The sequence below is a fragment of the Stylophora pistillata genome, chromosome 10 (assembly GCF_964205215.1).
Source record: "Stylophora pistillata chromosome 10, jaStyPist1.2, whole genome shotgun sequence".
Lineage (NCBI taxonomy): Eukaryota > Metazoa > Cnidaria > Anthozoa > Scleractinia > Pocilloporidae > Stylophora > Stylophora pistillata.
In genome coordinates this window covers 14,335,353-14,359,547 of record NC_142528.1, presented here as the reverse complement: position 1 = coordinate 14,359,547, position 24,195 = coordinate 14,335,353, and the positions used below count along the sequence as shown (strand labels likewise).

General features: G+C 38.8%; 2 protein-coding genes and 1 long non-coding RNA gene across 17 annotated transcripts in view; 1 reads left to right on the top strand and 2 right to left on the bottom strand.

The window, feature by feature from the left end:
* Positions 1–4,058, bottom strand: part of LOC111322806 (uncharacterized) — a 14,234-nt gene extending 10,176 nt beyond the window's left edge. For 2 of the 3 annotated variants that reach the window (XM_088734827.1, XM_022925987.2), the window contains exon 1: positions 1,233–1,464. The gene's annotated coding sequence lies outside the window, so the exon portion shown is untranslated. Of the gene's footprint in view, positions 1–1,232; positions 1,465–3,911 lie in introns of those variants that run through there. The other variant, XM_088734828.1, reaches the window with a different exon arrangement.
* Positions 4,059–4,254: 196 nt separating this feature from the next.
* LOC111322804 (uncharacterized) lies at positions 4,255–22,641 on the top strand. Of its 13 annotated transcripts, none has more exons than XM_088734819.1 (10): positions 6,225–6,375; positions 9,560–9,676; positions 10,122–10,310; positions 13,896–13,985; positions 15,025–15,065; positions 15,307–15,338; positions 17,409–17,708; positions 17,873–17,973; positions 18,354–18,521; positions 18,950–22,641. In XM_088734819.1, exons 5-10 carry the CDS (start codon positions 15,034–15,036, stop codon positions 21,920–21,922), a joined length of 3,606 nt encoding a protein of 1,201 aa, XP_088590945.1. In that variant the 5' UTR covers positions 6,225–6,375; positions 9,560–9,676; positions 10,122–10,310; positions 13,896–13,985; positions 15,025–15,033; the 3' UTR covers positions 21,923–22,641. The 13 variants fall into 13 exon arrangements, with proteins under 13 accessions (XP_088590942.1, XP_088590945.1, XP_088590944.1 ...); XM_088734818.1 differs by having other exon boundaries at positions 13,896–14,449; XM_088734816.1 differs by lacking the exon at positions 6,225–6,375 and adding an exon at positions 4,255–4,412 and having other exon boundaries at positions 13,896–15,065.
* Positions 6,386–8,071, bottom strand: LOC148721916 (uncharacterized). The gene is made up of 3 exons (XR_015992147.1): positions 7,911–8,071; positions 7,161–7,226; positions 6,386–6,747 (listed from the first exon to the last, which is right to left on the bottom strand). It is a non-coding gene; the product is annotated as an uncharacterized LOC148721916 (long non-coding RNA).
* Positions 22,642–24,195: the final 1,554 nt, after the last annotated feature.

The window sequence follows — 24,195 nt, the reverse complement described above, 5'->3', positions numbered from 1 at the left end:
ATGTTCGACTAACAGTCCCATCTCTTTCTCTGCAAGTTGCGTGGACGGAATGTGGGACCCGGAAATGCAAATTTAGATACCCAAAAGTTATTTAAGGCAAGGGTGGTCCGGCTATTGGTCTTCATAGATCGGCGACAGGGATTGTCCTCAGGAGTAACTGGTTTAACCAATCAATCGAGGAAAACAAATTTTGTTTCAATATATTTGCCAAGTCTATACTCAAATATGTACGAGTATATACCGTTTAGAAACCATTTTTGCTCTTAACGAAAACATTTTAACTTAGAATCAATGACTATGGAAAAATGATCGTCCGATGCTCAAGCTATTAATCGAGTAATCAAAATACTGATAGTTTTACAGACTTTTTGACCGATATTGACTTTCGTGCGATTAGAAAATAAAACCAGAGGAATACAAGACCCACAGCTTGTATGAGTCTACAGACTGAACAGCAATTACCCTAGCATCAGTTCAGAGACCGACATTTTAACTCCTGAACGTAGGATTCGTAGGCAATAATCATTCACCTTTCGCACTCAACGGCGGTAAATCAATCGAGAATGTAAAAAAAAACAAAACAATGTGTATGGTAATTGCGATTATTATGCTAATTTATTCGAATATGTCAGGCAATTTTGTTGCCTAATTTAGCTTTTGCGACAACCCAATATCACGGCAATTTATGAAACAATCGACCACGAGAAAACAAGAACTACATTCTGCACAAACTTCACTTTACGCGCAAAACTAAGACTTACGGAATTTATCACCATTAACCTATCTGCGTTTGCCTAACACAGAAATTGTGTTCAGAGCATCGTGATCTTGGTGTAAAACTTCATATATTGCCTTTGTCGCTTTGAAGAGGAGCGGTGATAAACTTTCAACGTTTACTTCGGTCACAATTTGGTTTAAAACCAAGGAACAGAGGAATCATAATCTTAAAAAGCCAATCGGTGGGAAAAACACACGACACAACGAGGCGATACATTCTTAGAGGATTTAAAAATACGTCGGGGATGGCAGACAGATCTGTAGGACGGTTAACAAATTAGAAATGGAGTAGAGCTTCGGGCAAGTAAATAGAAAGAGAGAGAGAGAGAGAGAGCAGAATGTCACGAGTATACAATCCTAGGATAACTGACCTACAATGGAATTAGCGTCTACTGTAATTGTCAAAGAAAATTAGCAATTTTTACACATAACTGAGATACCCAGTAAAGGTTTACCTAAAGGTCGTAAATTCCACACTGTTATGATAACGCACGTAATGGCTCCACAAAATCTGAGCTGAAAGCGTCGTTTTGTAAAATGTCCGTCAATTCGTCGATCATGTGACAGTAGAAAGAAACCATATACAGCAAAATGCTCAGCCTATGGAAACCTACGGCGCAAACAGTATTGAATAATACAATCTAATTAAAAGAACTCTGCGACTTCCCAAACAATTTACATGACAATAGCATCTTCAAAAGATAACTAGTGCTCTTAAGTGTAGGCGCCGCATTGGCGCCGGTAAAGAATGCAATTCCCTTAGGAGTCCCACCGGCTTTTAACAATAAAACAGACGCCATAACCATAACAATGATTACAAAAATGTTGGCAGCTGTCACCAACCAAATGAAAGGGCACGCCGATATTGCTATTAAATTTCCGGCTGTGGCGAAATCTTCGACAACTTTACTATTTTGCGATCTTGCCAAATTTTTTAATTCTTTTAGAGTATCTGATGGACGAAAAGAACAATTCTGAAATTTTTCTTTAGTATAATCATAAAAAGCACGTTGAATTCCGACGTACATTATGGCAAACAAAATTCGGACATTGGATTTAACGCGCGGTTGCTCTCGAGGGGTCTTTTGAAACGTTGGATAGATCAAATATGCAAATTTTGTTCTTGTTCGATCAAGAATTTTATTATTACGATCATATCTAACGTCCAAGAAGTTTGAGGTTAATGTTTGATTCGTGCAAACAGGTCAATGGACGGCTTTACGGGTGCCAAGTGTAATTCTCTTACGGAGAGCAGTTTGTCCTGTATTGTTTCATCTTTTAAAATTTTTCCCCGCCCTGATCAGTATTCTCATTTTAGTTTGTTTATCAAAAACGAACAGTAACCTGTGCGGCAGAATCTTACCAACACGTGAACTTTGGGTATTCCGAAAATGGGCATATCAACTGATACTGCGGACTTCTGTTGTTGTTTTGGTACGGTGGCTAAAAGAAACAGTACTTTAAACTAAAAAACATTATTCTGAACTGATTTTGAAGTTTTGAAACTCTGATAGGCTACAAAACCTTTAGAAGTCAATGGTTCCTAAACCCTACTTACTCTTCGCAACTATGCAGTTTTTGTATAGTTTAGACATTTATGCTCTAAATGGCGTATGTTTAAATCAAAAACACTTTGCAAGTGCATGCTCCGTATTTTTCATTTGCAGTTTGATTATACGCTATATCATGGAACCTTAAACCGATAGTTCGCAAGATAAGTAAGAAGCCATAACATGAATTTCTGGTGCTACAAAACTCGATCTTTCAAACCACATATTTAAAAAGCGCCAGTGTTGTTATACTCAGATGTCACTGACATTTTAGCTGTCACAACGTTGTTGCCAATAGACCCTTTCAAGGTTAACGCCGCCATTTTGCCGGGGGTGTAAAACTGCTGGGGCGAACGCAAAATGTACAGTGAATGTATGGGAAAAGTCGAGAAAATGATGCTCGATAATTTGAGGAAGGTTGACATCGTGCAATTTCTATGAATTACAATCTAAAGATACCAGACCTACCAGTTTACCGATCAAATTTTGAGAAATGAAGTCTCGCGAAAAAAGCTGCAAATCAAGATTTTGATTTTCCATATATTTTTCTCTAAAACCAAGCCGCCGTTTGCGGGAAAATTTAAAAGCATTTGTGTGAAAAACTAAAAATAAGATTTCTCACTTCTCAGCGAGCCTGAACCCTTCACATTTAATGGGCAACATTTTTTGCTAGGTATCTTTACTTCGTAATGCATAGAAATTGCAGAATGTCAACCTTCCTCAAATTATCGAGCATCAATCTCCCGACTTTTTCCATACATTCACTGTACATTTGCGCTCGCCCCAGCAGTTTTGCACCCCCGACAAAATGGCGGCGTTAACCTTGAAAGGGTCTATTCTGCTACGGAAACCAAATAATCATGAAACAAACCTCGGTCGTAATTCTCAGAAAAAAATTAGCTGAGTGAAAAGTACACGAGATCGGTGTTGACTTGAGGGCGCTAATCAAAAAGTGACTTGTTTTGGCGGAGTTGAAGCGACCAATCTGTTTGACTTCATAAAGTTTTGAGTTCCAGACGCTCTCACGTTGTTCTCAGGAAAAAATTTAGGCACGTTTTATGGGAGCAACAAACCACGAGAAAAATCCTATGTTGTACCAAATAAAACGAAGCGTTAAAGCTTATACTGAAGACGCTTTCAAAACGAACTAACCTTAAAACCTTTTTGAATCCGGAAAGTTGATATAAAATCATAATATTATGTCCAGATAAGGGCATTATTTTTATCTATCAACTTGTCATCGGGTTTCAAAATCTTATGACGCATTTCCGGTGTGCTCTGAAATATTTTGTAAGGTCACAGAAATTTAAATAAGATAAACGGGCTATTTTAATGGCATTCCAGCCAAACTGAAATAGGGAGTGGGGATATATTTATAGAAGCGAGATGTTATGTTAAGTTCACAGATCTTGATAGATTTTAACAAAAGATTTGTCGGCCAATACAGTGAAGAGAAAACTATACGTGCGTGACGCCATCATAAAGACGTAAAGAAAATTAAACACATTGAAAACAATCAAGCCGCCTCACAGAAACCTGAAGGAATACAAAGATAACAGAAAGGAATATGAAGACAAGAAATACCTCGAGGGTTTGGACCAAACCAGGGCGACGTAAAGCGCTAATTTTCCAAATTACGCACGGTAATTGAGTTAAACGCATAAATAGATCCAGTGCCGCGCTTCCAAGCGAACTGAACTACAAAACGATCCCACGAGGCATATCAACTTTTAGAGCCGCCAGCATAATTAGGCAAAGCTTCATTTTTTCCAGTAATGACCGAGATGTAACATATTGGATGTCAAATACTTAGCATACTGGAAATATTTGCCCTTATCCGGTTTTCCACGCATTGTCTGTTAAGGTCTCTTGCGGTCCAATCCGATTTAAGTTTCATTGGAGATGTGAGCGCGCCCGTCCCGTCAGCTTTGTGCAAACGTAGCGGAAAAAAAGGTCAGCACCATGATAAGAAACACGCAGGTGAAACAAGGAGGTGGAAAAAGGAAATAAACCATGCTCCTGATCATGAAAACAGTTTGGCCTTCTGTGGAAAGCATGTAGAAGAATTGGCTTCCGGCGTGTTAGGTAAAGAAATACCAAGTTAATTATATCTGTTAAATCCAGCCTAACCACACCTGATTAACGAGCTCAATCAGCTCATCTTTGAACTTGCTAGCTATGAAACGTGGTCAGTTTGCTCATTGTTGAAGTATATGTCTGGCGTTCAGCTGCTGACATTAAACCACACGGTCAAATGATCTTCGTGTTTACATTTGCAGCTGAGGTAAAAAGAGGACCAGATAAAAAAATAAAAGTGTGAGAGAGAGAAATTGAGGAAGTATGCTTGACTATGGGGAGATCTCCACCAGTTCCATTATGTTCTTCCTCTATTTTTCTCTTATGAATATTAAAAAATAGAAGAAATAAGTGAGAGAAATGCTGTATGGTCAACGGGTCAACGAATAATTCTACAGTAGGTACCCCGAGCATTCAAAGATGCATATCTAACGCTGTAAGCAGTATATATGAACTAGGTACGAGCCATCAGATCATGGTTAAATTTTGACGGTGATTTCACACGTGAGCCGCACTACGTGGTTGTGGGCGAGCGTGGGGGAGGTATCCCCTACATTCCCGATGCCCATGACCTCTGCTTTGTTTAGTTACATTCACTAACTATGGATGTATGCCAATCTCATTCTTCACCGACGTTAGTTCATTCTCCTGGAAAAGAGAGCGATGTGACTACATTGAATCAAAATTTTTCGTTCCAAAAAACGAATCAAACAAGACAGGATACATTGTATTCAAATACAATGTCAAATACAATGCGCTTTATTTTTCACTTCTGGTCATACTTTTTGTTGATGTGACAAGTGTGGCCCAAACGACACGCGTTCTCTTTGTCCACCGTTTGTTTATGTCCGTGATTAGTGTACAGCTGCTCTTGCTGTAGTGTGTGTGTGTGTGTGTGTGTGGGGGGGGGGGGGTGGGGGTGGGGGGACTTATTTCACGCATGCACTAACAAAATAACCTAAAATGGAATCATACAGGTTAAGTGATAATGACCTTAACCTTTGTAATAATGGCTAACAAACATCTTAAACGGGGGATACGTGTCATGTCATATAATTAGTGCTCGAATGAACGAAACACCTCGGTATCTAAATAAACGTATTGTAAATTTGGAAGGAAGTCTACCTTGACTAGAAATATAAACTAGATTTCTGTGGCAATCTGAAAGACCGAAAATTTTCCTTGAAAACAGAATTTTCTGTTTTCATGTGGAGTTCTTGCCCTTGACAACAGAATTTTGAATAGAAATCTTCCTCTTGACAACCGAGAACTTTGTATGGAGTTCTTGCCCATTTCTAATACATCAACAGTTTTTTTTAGTTCAAATGTGCACAGAAAATATAATGGAGAAACTTGGAATTCAACACTCTACTTAAACTGCCTAAACGAGGTCAGATTTGACACAAGGCCTTAGTTGCTTAAAATAGATTGATGAACAATTATGTCACTATAGTATCGTACCATTAGGTGAAAGTTTTTAATGAGGCGAGCTTTGTAGGCAGGTAGGTATGTCTTCGAGTAGCTAGGACTTACTGAATAAAGGTTTATTTCTGGGAGATCTTAAGCATTTTCGAGAAAGGAGTGCGCGAAGGGACAAAGGACGTTCGAAAAAATTCACCGAAAGTTCGGATTGTTTATCGCTTAGGCATTGAAATTTTCAGCACCATTTCCTTAATATCTTAATTATGTTGCGTTTTTGTGGTGTGTTTTCTCAATATTTGTACTATGATCTTCTGATCATTGCAATAAAGCAATTATGACTGACACCTGTTTGGTAAAAACTTGTTTAGCCGGTATTTACGAGCTAATCATGATTATTGTTTTGACTTCGCCTTCTGGCAAATAATAAAGTCTTTGAAAGAAAACCTAGATGATGTTTAGCTAATAAGTTAGGTCTGAAACATTGAAAAGGATCGAGAAAAGCACCCGTATGACTCAAGAGAGTTGAATAGCTATCGACAAACTTACAGAGGTGAGGTAACTTCCGTTCAGTTTTACGGAATAATTTTGTAGCGGATTATTATTTTTTATTTATATGATAGGTTAAGAATATTCATCCGGTCTTTATGTAGATTCAACATGGTATTGTTAAACATACTTTTCGTTGAGATGTTAACTGGATAGTTCTGTTCTCATTGATACATTTTGCTGTTCTGCTCGTATGTTTTTGTTATTTTGGAGTCTGTTTAAACCTAATAACGAAAAAAACATTCACTTTTCAATTGATATAGTCTGAAGGTAAATAACGAGCTGTTTGAGTTCTTTTTAGCTTGAAGATGACTCAGCTATTTGAGCTTTAAAGTTTTAGTTCTTTCCAACCAACTGACGCGGAGTCTGTCTGCTTCTGCGGAAAAAGCGAAAAAGTAAACATTTGCATATCATATCTCCTCAAATTCATTGATGAATTCAGATATCTCTATGATTTTCATTTATTTTACTTCAAGTCCGTTTTTTTTTTAAGAAAATAGTACAACTCACTAAGAGAGGAAGATCTAAACATTAAATAAAGAAACAATTTCGAAATTTATGAAATGGATCTCGTAAGAACGTGCTAGAATAAAAAAAACAATTCGTGTTAATTTTCACCTGTTTTAATGTGCAAGTAAACTGTTGACTGGCGAGCAACGAATTAGCATTTTATATTGTTGATATGAGTGACGCAAAAAATATTTTGAAAACTGTCCATCAAATTACCGGACGTAACTATGATAACCAGTTATCGGCTACCAAAGACAAACAAAAGGATAACATCTTAACTGATCTTTGCCTTTCCAAGTTTATGGTTGTTTTTGAAACCCAAATTATGCCAATAACCACGTTTTCCTGCGGATTGGAAAACGTTAATCAATTGATTGAAAACAAAATTCGTAGAAATTTGTTTTTGACACGCGAAGAAGTAGAAGAACGGCTGTACTCCGATAGAACACGGGCAACCACCACAGTATTCAGTTTATGATCTGCATTGTATTCTATGGTTTTGCTTTGTCTTTGTAAATTAAATATATAATCGCAAGAAAAAGCTGTATTTCTACTTGCCCTACAAAAATCAGCTAGTTTTTTATTTTCCTGCGGAAACTCTTGAGGTTATGATTTGTTAAGGAGACACTGAATATTCTTACTTTTTCATTCAGTTAGGTGAAGGAGAAGTGTTGAAAGTGGTTTACTTGTTTATCAAATTTAATATGATGATAGCTTTGTTCGTTTGATCGTGGCGAGTGTGTCCAAACTTCGTGATAGCTCGTTGCAGTTGATGATGTTATATGATATTTCGCGTTCAAATGCACGCGTGATTTTTTATTCTGGCCCTCTGTGGAACGTCTGAGTTTAAAATTGGGGGGTCGATCATCTTCAGTCACAAAGCAGCCATTGGGGCTCTACAGCGCAAGCTTGAGTCCATGTTTATCATAAATGGGCGACAAGAACTAGTCGGTGAGCATAAAAAAACACTCTGCAATTTATTTTCAAACGCTTTTCATATGACAAATAAAACAAGATATTTTCACTTACGTTTTATCATTACGACCGCCTGAATACTCAAAGATGTGCATCTAGGTGGCACCACCTTTAGCTATCATCACAGGTGTATATAACTCATTGAGTCAAGCGATGGACTACGTACAGGTAATACCATGATTTTGAGTACAATTTGCATTTGGTGTAAATAAGCTCGAGTACATTTTCAAAGACAGCAAAATTTCACAAGCCCGTAGGGCGAGTGCAATTCAACAGTTTTTGAAAAATGTGCTAGTCGGCTTATTTACACCAAATCGAATGAATAAAGGCTGATAGTTTCGAAAGAAACTGTGCTTCGGTGGGAGTAACGAAATAATTTGGATATATCAACAAAGTTGAAATGGTAAATTGGCCACCGTAATGATTACAAAAGCTGACGTTTCGAGCGTTAGCCCTTCGTCGGAGCGAAATTACCATTTCAACTTTGTTGATATATCCAAATTATTTACACCAAATCGCACTCGAAATAATGTTATTACTTGGTAATAGTTTACATGAAAAAAGCATCACAGTAAATTAAGACTGACGCTCATTTGTAATTTGCACTTGTGTTACATGAAAAGTGCACTCCTTTCGGCCAATCAGAAGCGCGTAATTTGTTCATATATGTTATTACAATGCGTACGACGAGTGAAGGATTACACTGAGAGGATGAAGAGTTGTGTATGAAGAAGGAGAGTGATCGAAATCAGATGAAAGAATGAAGGACTCATACAAAGGATGAAATAGATGTCGCTAAGGAAATACACTTGGCTTGAAGAGAAACGGCAATGAAACAACGAAGGCGTAATGTGCAATTTGTCCTTTACCATTCCTTGGGCCCCTTTCTTGAACGTCTTGGTAACTTAACGGGCCCGTAAAGCTCTTCTGTTTTCATTCAAAATAGGGATTTCAAAAGTTTTAAAAATGAAACAATAAAACTATCAGCTAAAGAAACAAAAAGGGCTGGTTTGAGTGCCAGAACCTGCTTCCCTATCCTTTAAATTTTTATTTTAAACTGATGGTTTCGGGCTCGTTAAGTTACAGGGACGCTCGAGAAACGGGCCCCTTAGTGGAAAAGTTGCTCGTCAGAAAAAGGGGCAGCTAATTAGTGAGCATATAAAAAGGGACCTCTTATTAAATCCTTAAACCAGAGTAGCATCAAACCATGTCCATAACGTTGCTGTGAGAAATCTCATCTCTCAAGGCCCATCATGATGTCACACTGGTCCCATCATGGAAATGGCTCAGTCACGTCACAAGAAAAAAAAGTTAAGGAAGCAATCCAATATTCTTACGTAAAAATATCAATTTGACGATTCAGAATGAAATAAAAGGTGATTGAGTGTGTGAGTGAAAGCGAGATAAAAGAGAATTTTTGTTGTCTACCGTTTATTTCTTCTGATCGCTTTCATGACGAAAAAATGTGATATGGAATATGCGAGTTCATGTGAAGAAAAAAAAACTTCTATGTTTGAAGAATGCTTCCATCGAGGTGTATCCAGCCCCCCTACCCAAGGATGACATTTATGACCTTGGCTTCGATTAGAACGACGCAATCTTCGCACGTAGTCACTTACGTTAAAATAATCCTGTAATGAATCGATCATACCGCAAAATAATTAACGGCCGAGTTGCTAATGGTTCCCGCCTTAAATCGACAGACATTCCTGACTGCTGTAGGAACAGACTGGTTTCTCGTCATCAACATAACTACAGACCCACTATTAGTGTTAGAAGTTTTTGATGAGTTTTACGCCCGTCTCCTTTTTACAGGGAAGGTAAGTAACAACTACGTTTGGTTTTTACTTTTTAAATATATTTTTTCCTTGTGATTAGCTCATTTTAAACTATAATTTACCTATTCGAACCGTCTACACCCTTTTTTCTTTATGTTTTTAGTTTGGTCCAGAGCTCGAGCGGTCTGTTTTGAAGGTTGATTTTGGCATTATAACATACCATAGAAGTGTGTATGTCTTGTTCTTCAACCCCCACGTTATTATTTAAAAAAAAAAAAAGCAGGAGATATGAGGAATTTATATATTTTTTGCTTTCTTTCATGAAAATGTTTAAAAGTTGTCACTCTCTCATGGGGTATAATTTCAAAGTAATTGGGGAATTAGTTAGTGTTCTGTTCAGTGAGTAAAATCAAGTTGCCGTGGATATCTAAGTGTATCACTCTGAGTAATACAGAAATCAATTTTTTTGTGGTCCAATCCCTTACAGCCCTTGCTCAGGACTTTCTGAGGAGTAGGTCCCTCATCTTTACCTACTCTTATTGATAATGACGTATATTGAATGCCGTCATCACGTGTTAGAAGTCTCACTCGAATTGCTGTCCAAGCTTTGTAATCAGCGGTACTTTTCTTATTGGCCGGTTTAATGACGGATCAAAAGAAGTTTACCTACCTACTCGTAAGTACCGCTTCGTGTCACACTTGCTTGTGACCGAAGTTTTTCTTTTCATTTGCTAATTTTTTGTTTGTTGAATTGAAATATGGCCTGTAAAAAATAGCCTCCTTATGGCGCAAAAAAATGCTCGGATATTTGTCCACGGACAAAGCAGTTTTCCGAGATCAAAGCTCAAGGAAATCTATGAGCTTCGAGCCAAATGGAGGCTATTATGTAAATTATCCTTCAAATATTTATGAAACGCGAGGGATAATCTTTTCCCGAACAGCTTACCGTTTATTGAGTGGGATGTTTACTTTTCATTGTTCGCTGCATGTTCTACGATCTTATGGACAAACGGTTGTATCCGTTCCTCTGTTACGACAACAAAACGCTCTCTCATCTTGAATTAAATTTCAAACGGAGACTTTTGATTGTACCGGAAATATGGTTTAAAAATCAACTTGGGGTATATGTATGCGTTATTGACTTAGCGCAAGTTCAAGATGGCTGGATATTAACCGAGTTCTTTTTTCTTTTTGCGTTTTTACGTTTTTGCCAATCAGAACACAGGATATGATTTGTTTTGCCCCCAAGCGCTGCCAGCTATATAATAAAACGAGATATTCCTCAGTTTTTGTTGGGACATACATGGTCATGTGACGCGTTTAGACCGAGTCCAAATATTTGATGGACTATAAGTCACATTATATCTCTCTTATTACACGATTCGGGCAGTCAGAGGGCCAATAGCTAAAATCAACCAATTAAAATGCTCTATTGCCGGTCAGTAATCTCTCAGTATTGGACCGGGCACTGTCCCGAATGGTCCCGAATGATACCGCACTTGTGTCCTTTTGAACTGCAGTCGTATAATAAATCTCTTATTAACCAAGCTTGCTCGGGACCGTACTGGAAGAATATCGGCCCTCGGTCTTTTTTGTACGGACCTCGCTTCGTTCGGTCCGTACTGTCAAGACCTCGGGCCGATATTCTCCCAGTACGGCCCTCGCGCTTGGTTAATAAGATATATATATTATATAGCTACCTTTAAGATATATCGGATGCCTTTTCTCGGTAGCCTTTACCGAGCAAACTGGAGGAATATTTGGAGAAACAGTCAGAAGTTATTACACCAAGCTAGATATTGGTTAGCTACTCTGCCATGGATAGCGGGCTCTTAAAATTTGAGTACTGCAAATAAACGGTAGTTTTATGTGCTTGCTAAGTTTTTCTTTTTGCGCAATTTGTGAAGACAGGTGCTTAGATCTACTAGAATACTACTTTTGAGCACAGTTGCATGTTGAACGCCTATCACTGTTTGAGGTGTTAGCATTGCGTGAGACTCCTTTCAAGAGAAATATAAAACTTTTGGTTTCTATTCAATAACGAAACAATTTCGATTCTTCTGTTTGGCAGCTTAAGGACATGACGTTAGCTAGAGAGCTGAGGGAAGTTAATTTTGTGAAAAACCATATAGAGAAAGCAGTGCTGGGATAAAAATAATTCAGAGAAATTTTCAAGACGTTTATTCAAACTGAATTTTGAACCTGGCTAAAAAAAAAAGAAAAAGAAACAAAAAACACATGTAACGTTTTTGTTAAAATCGTATCGCCATTGTGGTCCTCTGTCATGTTATTGAGATGACTATGAAACTGGTGTCAGTATTATTACTCGGAAGCCTTAAATTAAAACCAGTACAGCCTGCCTTTATTAGACCTGAACAATAAAGATTAAATTGTAAATTGTAGTCTGGTTGAAATTATTTTAATGGACAAAGGAGTCTGTTTAGTAGCGCAATACATGTTCTTCTATTTGTCAATCAGCCTTTATTTATCTGTCAATCAGTTCTTTGGCAGATGGCATCTTAGCATCTTAAGTCGTCCACACTAGCGATATTTGCATAAGATTAAAACAAGCGTCGTAACAACGGATTCAGGGCTTGGTGTGCGGCGTATTTCAGAGTGACTACTCTTTATAGGTGAGTCAGACAGCAATTGCGAAGTTTTTAAAACTTCTTCTAGTGGCAGTCTTGGATACAAGAAGAAATCTTGACAGGAAGCATTCGCTTTGCGCTGTGGTGAACAGACAATTAATTGAAAATTTTTAAAGTAGCTCGTATAGGATTTTATGGCCAAACAGTTTTCGAAATCTCGTTGTCAGTTTTCGCCTGAAAGTTTCGTATTCTGCTGCAAATGTTTCCAAGCTTATCAAACAACTCGACTGCGAAAAAAATCGTGCTGATCCGGCTCTAGAAACAATTGACCGTTAAAAGTCCCATACGACTTGATGTATTCTTTTAGGTGTTTAGAATAAATTGAAAATGATTAAAATCCATTGTTATCATGAGAAATATTTCGCATTGAGTACGATTTTGGATTTTTGATCGTGTTCATGCAATGCCTTAAATGTGAAAGTCGACTTCTAAAGATAAACTCTCGAAATACCTTTCCCGACGTTTCGTTTTGCAGCGAGTATTCAAAATGAATTTTCTGTATCACTTTCATTAACAGAAAGTGGCCTGGAAAGGCGATGACCTGGCAATATTACTGCAACATTTGAATTGGTCTTTGTAGCAGGAAAACGAAACTTCAAGTGTTCCATGTTGTACCGGAATAAGCATTCTAATTTGCTAGTTTGTTTGCGTTAAAACACCCCTTTCTGCTTTATAGTCACTCCCACAACAAGTATTTCAGATCTGGTAATGCTAAGAGCCACGTTCTACTGCAACTAAAATTGGTGACATTTTCTCAATTTTCTTTCAAGAAATTGCTAGCTTAAACCAGTTTTGGTTACAATGAATATATGAAGTTCATATATATATATATTTATTTTATTTTGTTTTTTATTAGTTTTTTCATAAAACTTTACATTTGACGGCCACTTATGATAACAGATGGCAGTAATTTGCATGATGTATAATGGAAACAGAGGCAAAATACAGGGTGGAGGCGAAGAAAATTAAAAACCAGACATGTCAAATCGGTAATACTTACCGAAAAACAATACAATTAAAACTGATCTAAATGCTGCTAGAGAAAATTCAAGTTATGTAAATAACTAAACGCTGCGATAACTTGATCTTCTGAATTTACTTTTGTGCTCGTCACCGCCCTGTTAATGGTCAACTGAAATCACTGAAAATGTTTTCGCATTTGATCATCATTGCTTTTATGTTTTTTCGGCGATCATGTATATTATTGAAGTATTTAATGTGCGGAAACGTTTTGCAAATACGTCAATCGCAGTCTAAATTTACAACAAGCAATTATTTATACAGTAAATTTTTTCTACTCCCAGGAAAAAACAGTTTCCCGTGTAATATAATGCTCAGGTAAAAGTAACCTGTTGGAAGTGAGTATATAGGGAAAAAATTATGTGAAGTTTTCAAGGCACCTCCGCGAATGGACTTGCAAGTTTTTGTGCAGCGCGATTTGTTAGAGCACTTGATGATGACGAAATTTGCTCACGAAGATCACTCGAGAAGGACATTAGCAGTTGTCAAGGAAGTTGTAAAGGGTTGAACATAGACGGGAAGTTGAACTCCTGCACGTATTCTTGACAAGTCAACTTTACGAATGTAAACAGTGAACAAATTTTCCCCAACAGGTGTTACTGATAGCGGAGACTTGCAGGTGCATCCGGTCGGGTCCGTCAGGCAACGTGGCATCAACCTATCACGGCCGTCTCAAGTTGCAGGCATATCACAGTTTTTCTTGCAGTTTGTCATTTATTCAGTTTATCATTCTTTTTAATGTTAAGAATTTCAAAGTACATTTCAGTATTCGGCTAGAGCCATCTTGATAGCGCTATACTGCTTAATGTCTGCTTCGCTGTAAATTTAAGCCATGGGAATATTACTGTTATTCTCTCAATGTACCTTTTTTCGATACATAACTGGAAAGCTTTTTCTTAGGATTTAAGCATTCAAAGAAAAAAAATCAGGCTTCATTTCTCTGGTTTTGTCAATGCCATCGTCGCAATAATAGATGTTCGAGTCTAGCCAAGTGCACATGTCTCCAGTTTCTTTTGCTCACGCAATGATGGGGGCTTCTGCGAATCACATTTTGGCATCTTGCACCAAACAACAGTCAAGACTTTGTACTGAATCTTTGTACGCCGGATCAAAGATATCTCGATTCCATTGCATGAAGTTTTTTCAGGTAATAACGACTCCAGTTACAACTGAATCTGCCATGAATGTGTGGGGGATTGCTTGTAATCCGCTGAAACGAAGTCATGCAAAGGCAACGCCTTGAATAGCGAAAAAAATATTTATCTGATGCAAGTTTTAACTGTCAATAATGATGACTATGGACCGCATCGCACTCGATCGTCGAATTTAAAATGGTCCGGTCCTGGGTGGATTCTTCGCCCTAAGAACTCTGGGTGGATTCTTCGCCCTAACTCGTAAGAAATAAATTGAACATCCTTCCTCGAGTTGAACACAGTTTTAAGAACGATTAGAGGTGTATGCAATGGGCTAAAGTGCCTCAAAAAGAGCTAAAAATGTGTCAGATATCATGAAATATGGGCAATTTGCTGTATTTTGGCTGGATGATAATTAGAATCAGAAAAGGACATTTAGCTAATTGCCTATCGATCGGACGTATTAGAGACTGTCAGCTGTCAACTATTTATTTGATGGAAATATGCTTATAGGAAAAAATATAAAAAAAAATCACCCATATGTCTTCCTGTTACAACTGCAATTTTGTCGCTTTTCATTTCTTTTTAGAACTAAGCGATGGAGGATTTAGAAACACTACCAAAGCGGAGGTAAGTCATTATTAATCGGGTGATTGAAAAGGATTAAAACAGGTGTCGCCACCTGAGAATAATAAGATAACAGAAGTCTCACTCTGGGTTTCAAAGAGGGTTTTTGTTTTTGCACAGGGGTCGATTCAATTCTGAAAATAACTTGAAGCAGAATAAATATTGAATTTTGATCGAACTTTCTCTCTGTTTAAACAGAATTTTGATATTGAATTTTGAATGTTGTATCTCCTATCATTGACAGGAAGCTGAACGAGCCTGGGGATGTATCTTGTGGTGAGTTAATTTCTTTGTGCCATTAAATTGGCAAAATACATGTCTTTTAATTCTCAATTTTATAATTTTAATGTTCAACTGGTGTTTGTGTAATGGAGTTATTTAAAAAAACTACTTATTATCATGCATCGAATCTACTTTATCTTGCTCAGTTTATATTCTCATGTTTTGCTACAATAGCTATTTTTATTCCTGGAAGACGGTCCTAAATACAAAGTTGAAATGGTAAATTGGCCACCGTAATGATTACAAAAGCTGACGTTTTGAGCGTTAGCCCTTCGTCGGAGCGAATAGAGGAAGACATTTCCTCTATTCGCTCCGACGAAGGGCTAACGCTCGAAACGTCAGCTTTTGTAATCATTACGGTGGCCAATTTACCATTTCAACTTTGTTGATATATCCAAATTATTTCGTTGCTCCCACCGACGCAGCCCCAAACAGTTTCTTTCGAAACTATCAGCCTTTATTCATCGGTCCTAAATACAATCTGTTATTTAACCTCTTCAACGACCACCTTTCAAAGTCGTTCACGGCACGCAGGCGGGTCCTTACTAGCAAAATAAAATCGACAAAAGGGGAATTTGTAAATCATTGACTAACGAACAGTGTAGGAAATACGCAAAAACTTTCTCAAGCAGCCAAATATTTAGATAAGATGTCAGGAACGAAAGCACATCAAACCAAACGACTTCCTGTACTTTGCTTTTTTCCCCCTGAACATCATTTTCTGGTTTCTTTATTTATAGTGACATATTATGAGTGCGTTATGCATTTCCATGCTTTTACCCCTTCATAGAAAGCAGATGTCATATTTTGCTCTTACCTTCCTATAACGGCTATCATTATACAACGTCGACTTTCTTGTATCCATAAGGAAAGGAAAGTTTCGCCGATATCTAAATGAGAAATATGCTGTACAAATCATACAATATGTACTTATTGACTGAGTGGGAGGGCTGACAGGAAAATATGTGGCCTCGAGGTCGTGACGTACAGACTGAGCCGAAACGAGGTCCATGCGTCATGACCGTGAGCCACAATTAGAATCCATGTGACCCGTCCGGACCTGTTCACGCAATCCGATAGTATAGCATAATGAAAGCTGACGTGTGAAAGCTGACGTGTGAAGGGCCGATCGGCTCACGTCAACCCGTCTGACCCCTACTCACGTTAACCTTAACTATGGTTTTCTAAACAGGGGCGGATCTAGGAATTTTTGATCGGAGGGGGGGGGTCTAAACTCTGGTTCAGAAAGGACCGTTGGACTCTTTTGAGGCAAATTACTTCTCCCCTACACCCCCTCCCGCCTGTCGCGGTTGCACGTTATAATTCCTTGGCCGCTTATCGTTTACTTGGATTCATTTAAAAAAATCAGCCCGTTAAAAAGTAATATATGATCCTGTCGATGTAAGAATTTCAGTCTGAAAGTTGTAAGCGTCAGGTCTGATAGGGGGGTCCGGACCCCCCGGTCCCTCCCCCTGGATCCGCCACTGCTAAAGATTGCGTGAGCGGGGCCGAACGAGTCATATCACAAAATTGTTTATCTCCTCTTCATTACAAAATACCTTTTCGAATCTTTTTAACACTCTTAGGCTTTACCTTTGACTTAGTAATATCTCATTCCGTTTTTGTTCTATCCAGTGGCAATCTGTTCGAACAAAAGGAGCCAATAATAAAAATATTAATATCTAAGATTCTTTCTCTTTTTAATTTAATTCTTTTTTAAATTTTTGCGCCAAACAGAGCAGCCGTCGTTTGTGAACCACGTATTATGCTTGTGTAGCATGTTGTGTGACCAGGTCACTGAGTTGTTACTGAGGCCAATTTTTAAAATTTCAAATACAGCTTTTGACTATTTCAGTTCTCTAAGCGATCTTAAAGAGCGGTGCGTCGTGAATTCTTGTAGAATGTTTTACGGTGGAGATGAAATAAATGTTTTTTGGAGCATTTTCCTCCTTTAAGTACAAGCCGTACCTTTGCTAGTGGGAAGGTTTATCACGGCTTTGTATTCCTGTATATCCTTCTGTTTGCAATTCGACGATCCATTTACTCATAATATGTGATCTAAAGGTCTCGGTGGAAATGGTGCTCCTTCGCTGGTGAGCGAGACTAAAGTTGAAAACGTAAATGCCGGCCAAAAGCCAGGACATGACGATAAAATGACATGGAACTTTAAGCGTATTGACCCTGAATTACCAAAATGCAGTGAAAAGATTGTTGAAAGCACAGGAACAGCAGACAGAAAGGAAAGCGATGGCACGAACGCACCCCATCAGGAAAATGCCCTGACTTTGTCCAAGATGGAATTAAGGGAAAATACACAAGCTCCCAAGAGGAGACTGAAAATAGTGCATGCCCACAACACGCAAGGTAAAGACAATCATTTGAAGGGTATTTCGGTTTTCCAAGAATATCCAAAAATACAATATTCCTCTATGGAAGTCTCCAATTTAAACTATATAACGTTGAAAAATTTTACGACTTTAACATGAGTACTCAACATTTTAAAAATGTTCGACAACATGTTTCTTTAGAAAGAAGCAGTGGAAACACCTTAGACAGCCCGATAGCCGCAGAGCAATATTTCCACGAGGGTTTGTTTTCTGGTCCTCTCACGGAAGAGAACATGCGTGATGTAAGTTATATATTCAACACCTAATAAAATTGTTGCTCTCTAAGTTAAATGTAAAAGAGGGGGAGAGGGGAGGGAGGGGGGGGTAAAGTCTGTTTATGAGCCAAGTGGCCCATTAGGCTGGTGCTTAACTCCGGTTTCCGTAGCATGAAGCGACTAGGAGTATTTCTAACTCTCCCTGGATGGGATGCTGGGTGAAAAGAGGCATTGTGAGGGTAAAGTTGTAGCCTAAGAACAAGACACAAAGTCCCAGGCCAGGGTTGTCGACCACTCGATCCGGAGTCAAGCGCACTGACCATGAGGTCACCGTGCCCTCCACAAATTAGATATACAAAATGTAAAAGTTAATATCATACAACTTTCAATTTTTCTCTCTTCATAAGGTTATCAAGAAACTGATTAAAGATCACACGAGGGAAGCACTTAACAACGCTGAAATTTTACGGGATAAAATATCCGCATTAGAGACTGAAAACAAGAGGTTAAAACACAGGGTCGTGGTCTTATTCAGAGCACTCAAGGAAGTAGTTTGCCGGCAGAGGACACAAGAGGTTTGATCACTGGCTTACCAAACGCGTGTTTTTGATACCACAATAAAAATTGACATGTTTGTACGGTACCTTTTATTTCACAACGTGGCAAAGAACTTCCCAGGTCGACTTGGCTTTATGAGCCGAACCTCACTCTGGTGTAATTGGTTCTGAAGGTAGCTTCGGAAATTCTCTACCAGCTGTATTGCCTTAATTAAATTTCTGTCAAAACTTTTGTTTGATTACCATTTATGACACGTTTCTTCCGACTGTTTAAATCCTGCTTCATACTGCCATTTTTGGTTTGTCCTTCCCCTCCTTTCCAAAACGACAGCGATGAAACAAATGGATTTAAATCCGACCTTTCATGAATACATTGTGAATGTAACATATCTTTAGAATTTTTTTTTACAAATTGAAATTTAGTGTGGTACTTTACGACTTTTCAGGTTCTTCCGACCACTGCCCAGACAACTTCGATGCAGAAGAAACCTCACGTGAAACCAAAGAATATTGGATTGGTACAAGCATTACCCGCAGACGCATGCGCACCGTCTCTATCTCCCACTCATAATTTCTGTAAAAAAGATATACTTAAAACTCGTGAGTTGTCCAACGATGTTATAAGCTATGATTCTCTGACCTCTGTTACTGATGGAGCTGGTTCATTCCATCAAAGGGTAAAATCAACTACTACAACTGTTGTTACTGGACTTCATCAACGGGCATCACGTGATGCCACATCTCCTCGAATTCCTAACAGAATACCAAATACCCACACTTCCCCCTTGGGTGGCTTAGCTCTGAATTTCCCCACGATGTCCATCTGCGAAGAGAAGGCGGTTTCTTTAGGCCATCTACCAGCGATCTCAACGACGTCTTGCGCAAATCGAATTAAACATTCACTTGAGACCGTGGCCAATAAAGGATGTTGTACAGTTACAACTTTTTCAACCAAAGCGGTTATGGTATCTTCTTGTAATGATAGCACCAAGGCCATTAAGAATACCGTGCCCCTTCTCTCTCATATTGTAAATGAAGCGGTGCCAATCACTGTGACACCGATGCAAGACCAGCCTCACATTATAAGAGGACTTCAGATTCCCAAAGAATCGAACAACTTAGAAGAGTCTCAGCTTTGCAGTAAAGCAGGAATAGACCAAGTTTTCCCCACGGTTTTCACCCACAGTGGAAGTAGACTAACTTCTCCTCTCCTTGAACAAACGACGAAATCAGATTCTTGTAACGAGTGCTCCCCTCAGAGGCACGGGGTGAGGTTAGTTAATCAGCAGTTTAAAGATACGAAGAGATCCGAAGCAGAGAGCAAACAGGGGGACGAGTGGAAAAATACCTGGAACACAAAAATCGATGGATTAAAGGAGATATCGGGTCCCTTTAATGGGCTGCATAAAAACAATTTCTTTCCAGGAAACCTTCCCCGTGTTTCTCAAGAATGCTGTAAGAGTGATCTGTGTACCGAGTCCCCAAAAACTGGTTGCAACACTTCACAGCAGCTTCCTTCAACGGATTCTAAATTTCCATTTGTAGTGGCCATTCCCAGTTCCATCCCTGGTTTTGATGACAGAAAAAGCATACCAGTTAAAGATGCTGCGTCAGGAAATACAATTTCTCCTCCAAAGCTTAGCGAGGTAACATCCACTTCAGTCTTCATCCCGACACCTCACAGGATATTACCTAACGGCAGTATTGAGGTTAAAAGGCCAAATCCAAGTTGGTATTTCGTTAATCACGACAGAGTAAACAACGAAAAGAGAGCACTGCATCAAATTCCATATATATTGGAAACGCCAAGCTCAAAACTCCAACAAGACTTACCGTCAAAAAGTTCAGCTGCTGTATCTAATCCCTATTGCAGAAGAAGTACTCATGGACAAGTGTTCTTTAACAGAATAGTAGGAGCTGATGGTACAAAAACGGTTTCAAGTCCTTTAAAGTTATCAACCCACGAGGAAGAGAAATATAACTCAGGCATTATTTTGCCAAAGTACGAAAATGGAATACGTAACTCTTCCCGAAGCGACCAACGCACGTTTCCCCACCTGGAGAGAGCTGCCATTTCCCAAGTTACTGAGAGTTTCCCTAATAAAATGTTGACTGTATTCACGTCGGTAAATACAAGTAAAGCCCAAGAAGCGCTTTCTTCAACTAACCCAGGCAATGTTCACAACTTGCTTTCTTCTGGCAAAACCTACAATGGTCGAGAGTGCGACCAGCACACGAGAAAGCCATCCGAAAGCTCCCCTGGCATCCGTTACCATGTTCCTTTCAAACCGACGTTCTTTCCTTATTCAACGAAAGGTACAAAAGCAGAACAACAAGTTCCTTTGATGGGGTCTAATGAGAGATTCGCTCTACCAGTGACCGAACTGCAGGCGCCAAATCCACATGTTATGGCTCAGATACCACAATTTCTGAATGCCGAGGCAAAGTTCGCCAGGAATCAGTATTCTATCTCACCAATGAGGCAGCAAATCGAGACAATGCAACGTAGCGGTAGAGAGTCGATCTCAGATCCAGCGAGACTCTTCTCTTTGCCTGAGAATTCATCTAGAAGCGAAAAATGTACAGATAATTGCTTCGGCGGTACTAGGATGCCCCCTAGTTTTGACAAGGAGCGTCTTCTGTTGCAGCTTCTTGAGTCCAGTCGAGCATCGTTCATTCCACAGCGTGCACCAAGGACGTGTAAAAAGGTTTTATCTACTGACAAGCAAGACTTATTTAGTTCTCAATCAGAGAATCCAGTTCCACAGTCAAGCTATAACTCTGAAATAAGTAATCGTTACGTTCATCTCCAGCCCCAAAACCATATTGAGGATAGATTAAAAAAGCTTGCAAGACCGTCATTATTGGATAGCAGTAAAGGAAAAACAGAGAGTGCTGTCCTACCTGGTAACCCTTCTTCAGACGTAGAAGGTTTCAAAGAGAGATCATGGAAAACAAAATGTTCCAAAGCAGCTCAGTTGGAACTATCCAGTTCATGCCAACGATACCTCAATCAGCTCAAAAATTCTACTGGACTTCCAACTGTATGTCATCAAAATACTGTCAACTCAAATGCTAAACCTACACCGCATTTAGAAAGTTGGGAAATAAATATGAATGAGAGTTTGCGTGCTTTCTCATTTCCATCTCCAGGTAGTCTAATGACGCCAAAAACGAGTCAACAACATGAGACTTGCAGTGAGCAGCAAGTGAATCTTAAATCACCAAATGTACAGAAGAGTAGAGAGAACGACAATCATAAACTTCAGAAACCTCTCTGCGTCTTCAATCACGACAAAAAATTCATCAGTACGCACCAGCAACAAGTAAGAGTCTGTGAACAACAGCAATTTCCTCACATTAAAAACTCGTCAGTAACTAAAGAACAAACTCAACGTCCGAAGCAAAGCTACCTGTAGAGAGCCGTCATTAAGGTAAAGATGCAAGCAGTAAGTTGCAAACGCATGTACCACGCCTACTAAAATAAGCGCGTAAAATACTCATGAACGGAAGGACGATGAATTTGAGATCGCATTGGTTTTTCTCTTTCGATTTTGCGCCCAGTTCACACCACAGTGGCGATTTTGGGTCCAAAAAACGGCTTTTATTGAAATTGATACCAAAGTTCAGCGGCCGTAGTAGTATTTTGTTTTTCCAATCCATTCTAACTGCTAAAGGCAGTGAAATTATTGAAAACATCACTAAAATAATGGTGAGAATAAAAACGTTTTTTTGTAAAGGCTTAGCACAAGGGTCCGATAACAGAGTTAAACGAAACTATCGTTAGAGTTCTTTTTAGTGTCCCAGAGAATTGCCTTTGTATGGAATAAAACCCTAAGTGGAAAGTATGTTAGGATAGTTAGGAAAAAAAAGAGTTTGTAGATCTATTAGAATGGCGTTTTCACCAATTTTCTAATTTTGAACGAGTATTTTTAACAAAACAGACATGTTATGAGGTACTTCCCTTGAGGATAAAGTAAAGATCTTAGAGAAAATGCTTCTGAAAATCGATTTAACATTAACTGGAAATACATTTTTTTAATATTATACTATTTGCCCTGCAGAGGTCGTAATCAAGTGAGAGTGTGTCAGACTAATCCTTCAAGATTATTATAATTAAACGTGTTTTGTTGATGGAGTATTGTTTTACTACCAGCTTATTAGGTCTAAAACTTTTGTATGAATAGAATGGATGAATGGGATAAGTAGGAGGGGAATGAAGGATCGTCGGAGCGCAGAATCTGAAGGTCTGAATTTTGATTCCTCGTGGTGACTTAGATTTTCTCTTTGTCCTACGCACGTGACAAGCGAAAAAGCATATTTCTTTGTAACATTCGAACACTTTATTGTCAAGAACAAAGTTTCCATTGATAATGTTGTTTTTGGTGTTTTTTTCTGCGTGATAAATCTTTGCAAACGTTTTGTTGCTTTAATGAAGCTGAGTACTGGTATCATTTACAAGCTAACATTATGAATATCAAAGCGATCTTTGTGCTAATGAACACTCCTTGAGCAGTAATAAAATAACGCCTGAAAAAAATTCAGGCCTGTACGGGATTTGAACCCATGACCGCTGCGATATCAATGCAGTGCTCTACCAACTGAACCAAAAAGCTAACTGGGAGCTGGTCATTGTGTTGGCTAACATGAATTAATATCAGTGAACACCCCAGAGATGAGTAGTACTTACCTACACCTATTTAGGTTGAGTTTAGAAAATTCTCATACTTAGTATGGTTGCGAAGTGTTTACAAGCCGTGTGTGGTCTGAAAAGGAGGTTTCCGTAGGACAAACACTCAAAACAACAACTGTCCATTTTTCAGGGAGTCAGTTTCAGTAAGGACTGGGTTATTCCGTCCCTGTGGTCTTTACAGGGTTCCACCTTACCGAAACCCCCTCCATTGAGAAACCATCCCCAGGACGTTGAGTGTCTGTCCAAACGATAAAGATCATTCCTTTTTTAGTGACGTCCCTCTTACTGTATCCGGTTTTGTGTCTTAGTATGATGGAATGAGGATGTAACGTTCACTACTCTGTTGAGGCAGTCGACTGGGAATTGCATTCGTATCTTTAGATTTTTGTTATAGCCTTTTGTTGCTCAACAAACTCGGAATACTAAAGGACCAATAATTTAATGCTTGCCTAACGGGGTCACCAACAGTAAAGGTTGGCCGCTGCTGTAACACCGCTTGCCCGGAAGGGCCATCCAATGCTATTCGCTCGAGTTTTCACCCCGCTTCTTTCGTCCTTGGAGAATTTCCACAGTGATCATGTTTAGAGGTTTTATATTGTGGTGCTATTTTCGAGATTCGAGATCAAGTAGAATTTATCTTCGAAGGAACAGTACAACTCTTGAGGAACTAAACGTTTTCTACCATAGAACCCAACAGTACCTCTGTATTTCCCCAATAGAGGTTTTGCATGGCAGCTATGTTGCATGGCAGTAACAATGAAAATATTTTGCATAAGAAAGAAAATTTTTTCCCATGGGAAAAATAATCTATTGTTCCTGCCATGCAACATGGCTGCTGTGCAAAACCTCTATTATAGATAAAAAGGTCCAGATAGAAAACCAACTGTAAAGAAGAATTGTGGTCTCTAATTTATTCCTAAAATAAACACAAAAAACCTGGTGATTAAAGTAAGAGATAAATACCGAAAACGGAGGTATTAATTCATAGACATCCCGAGG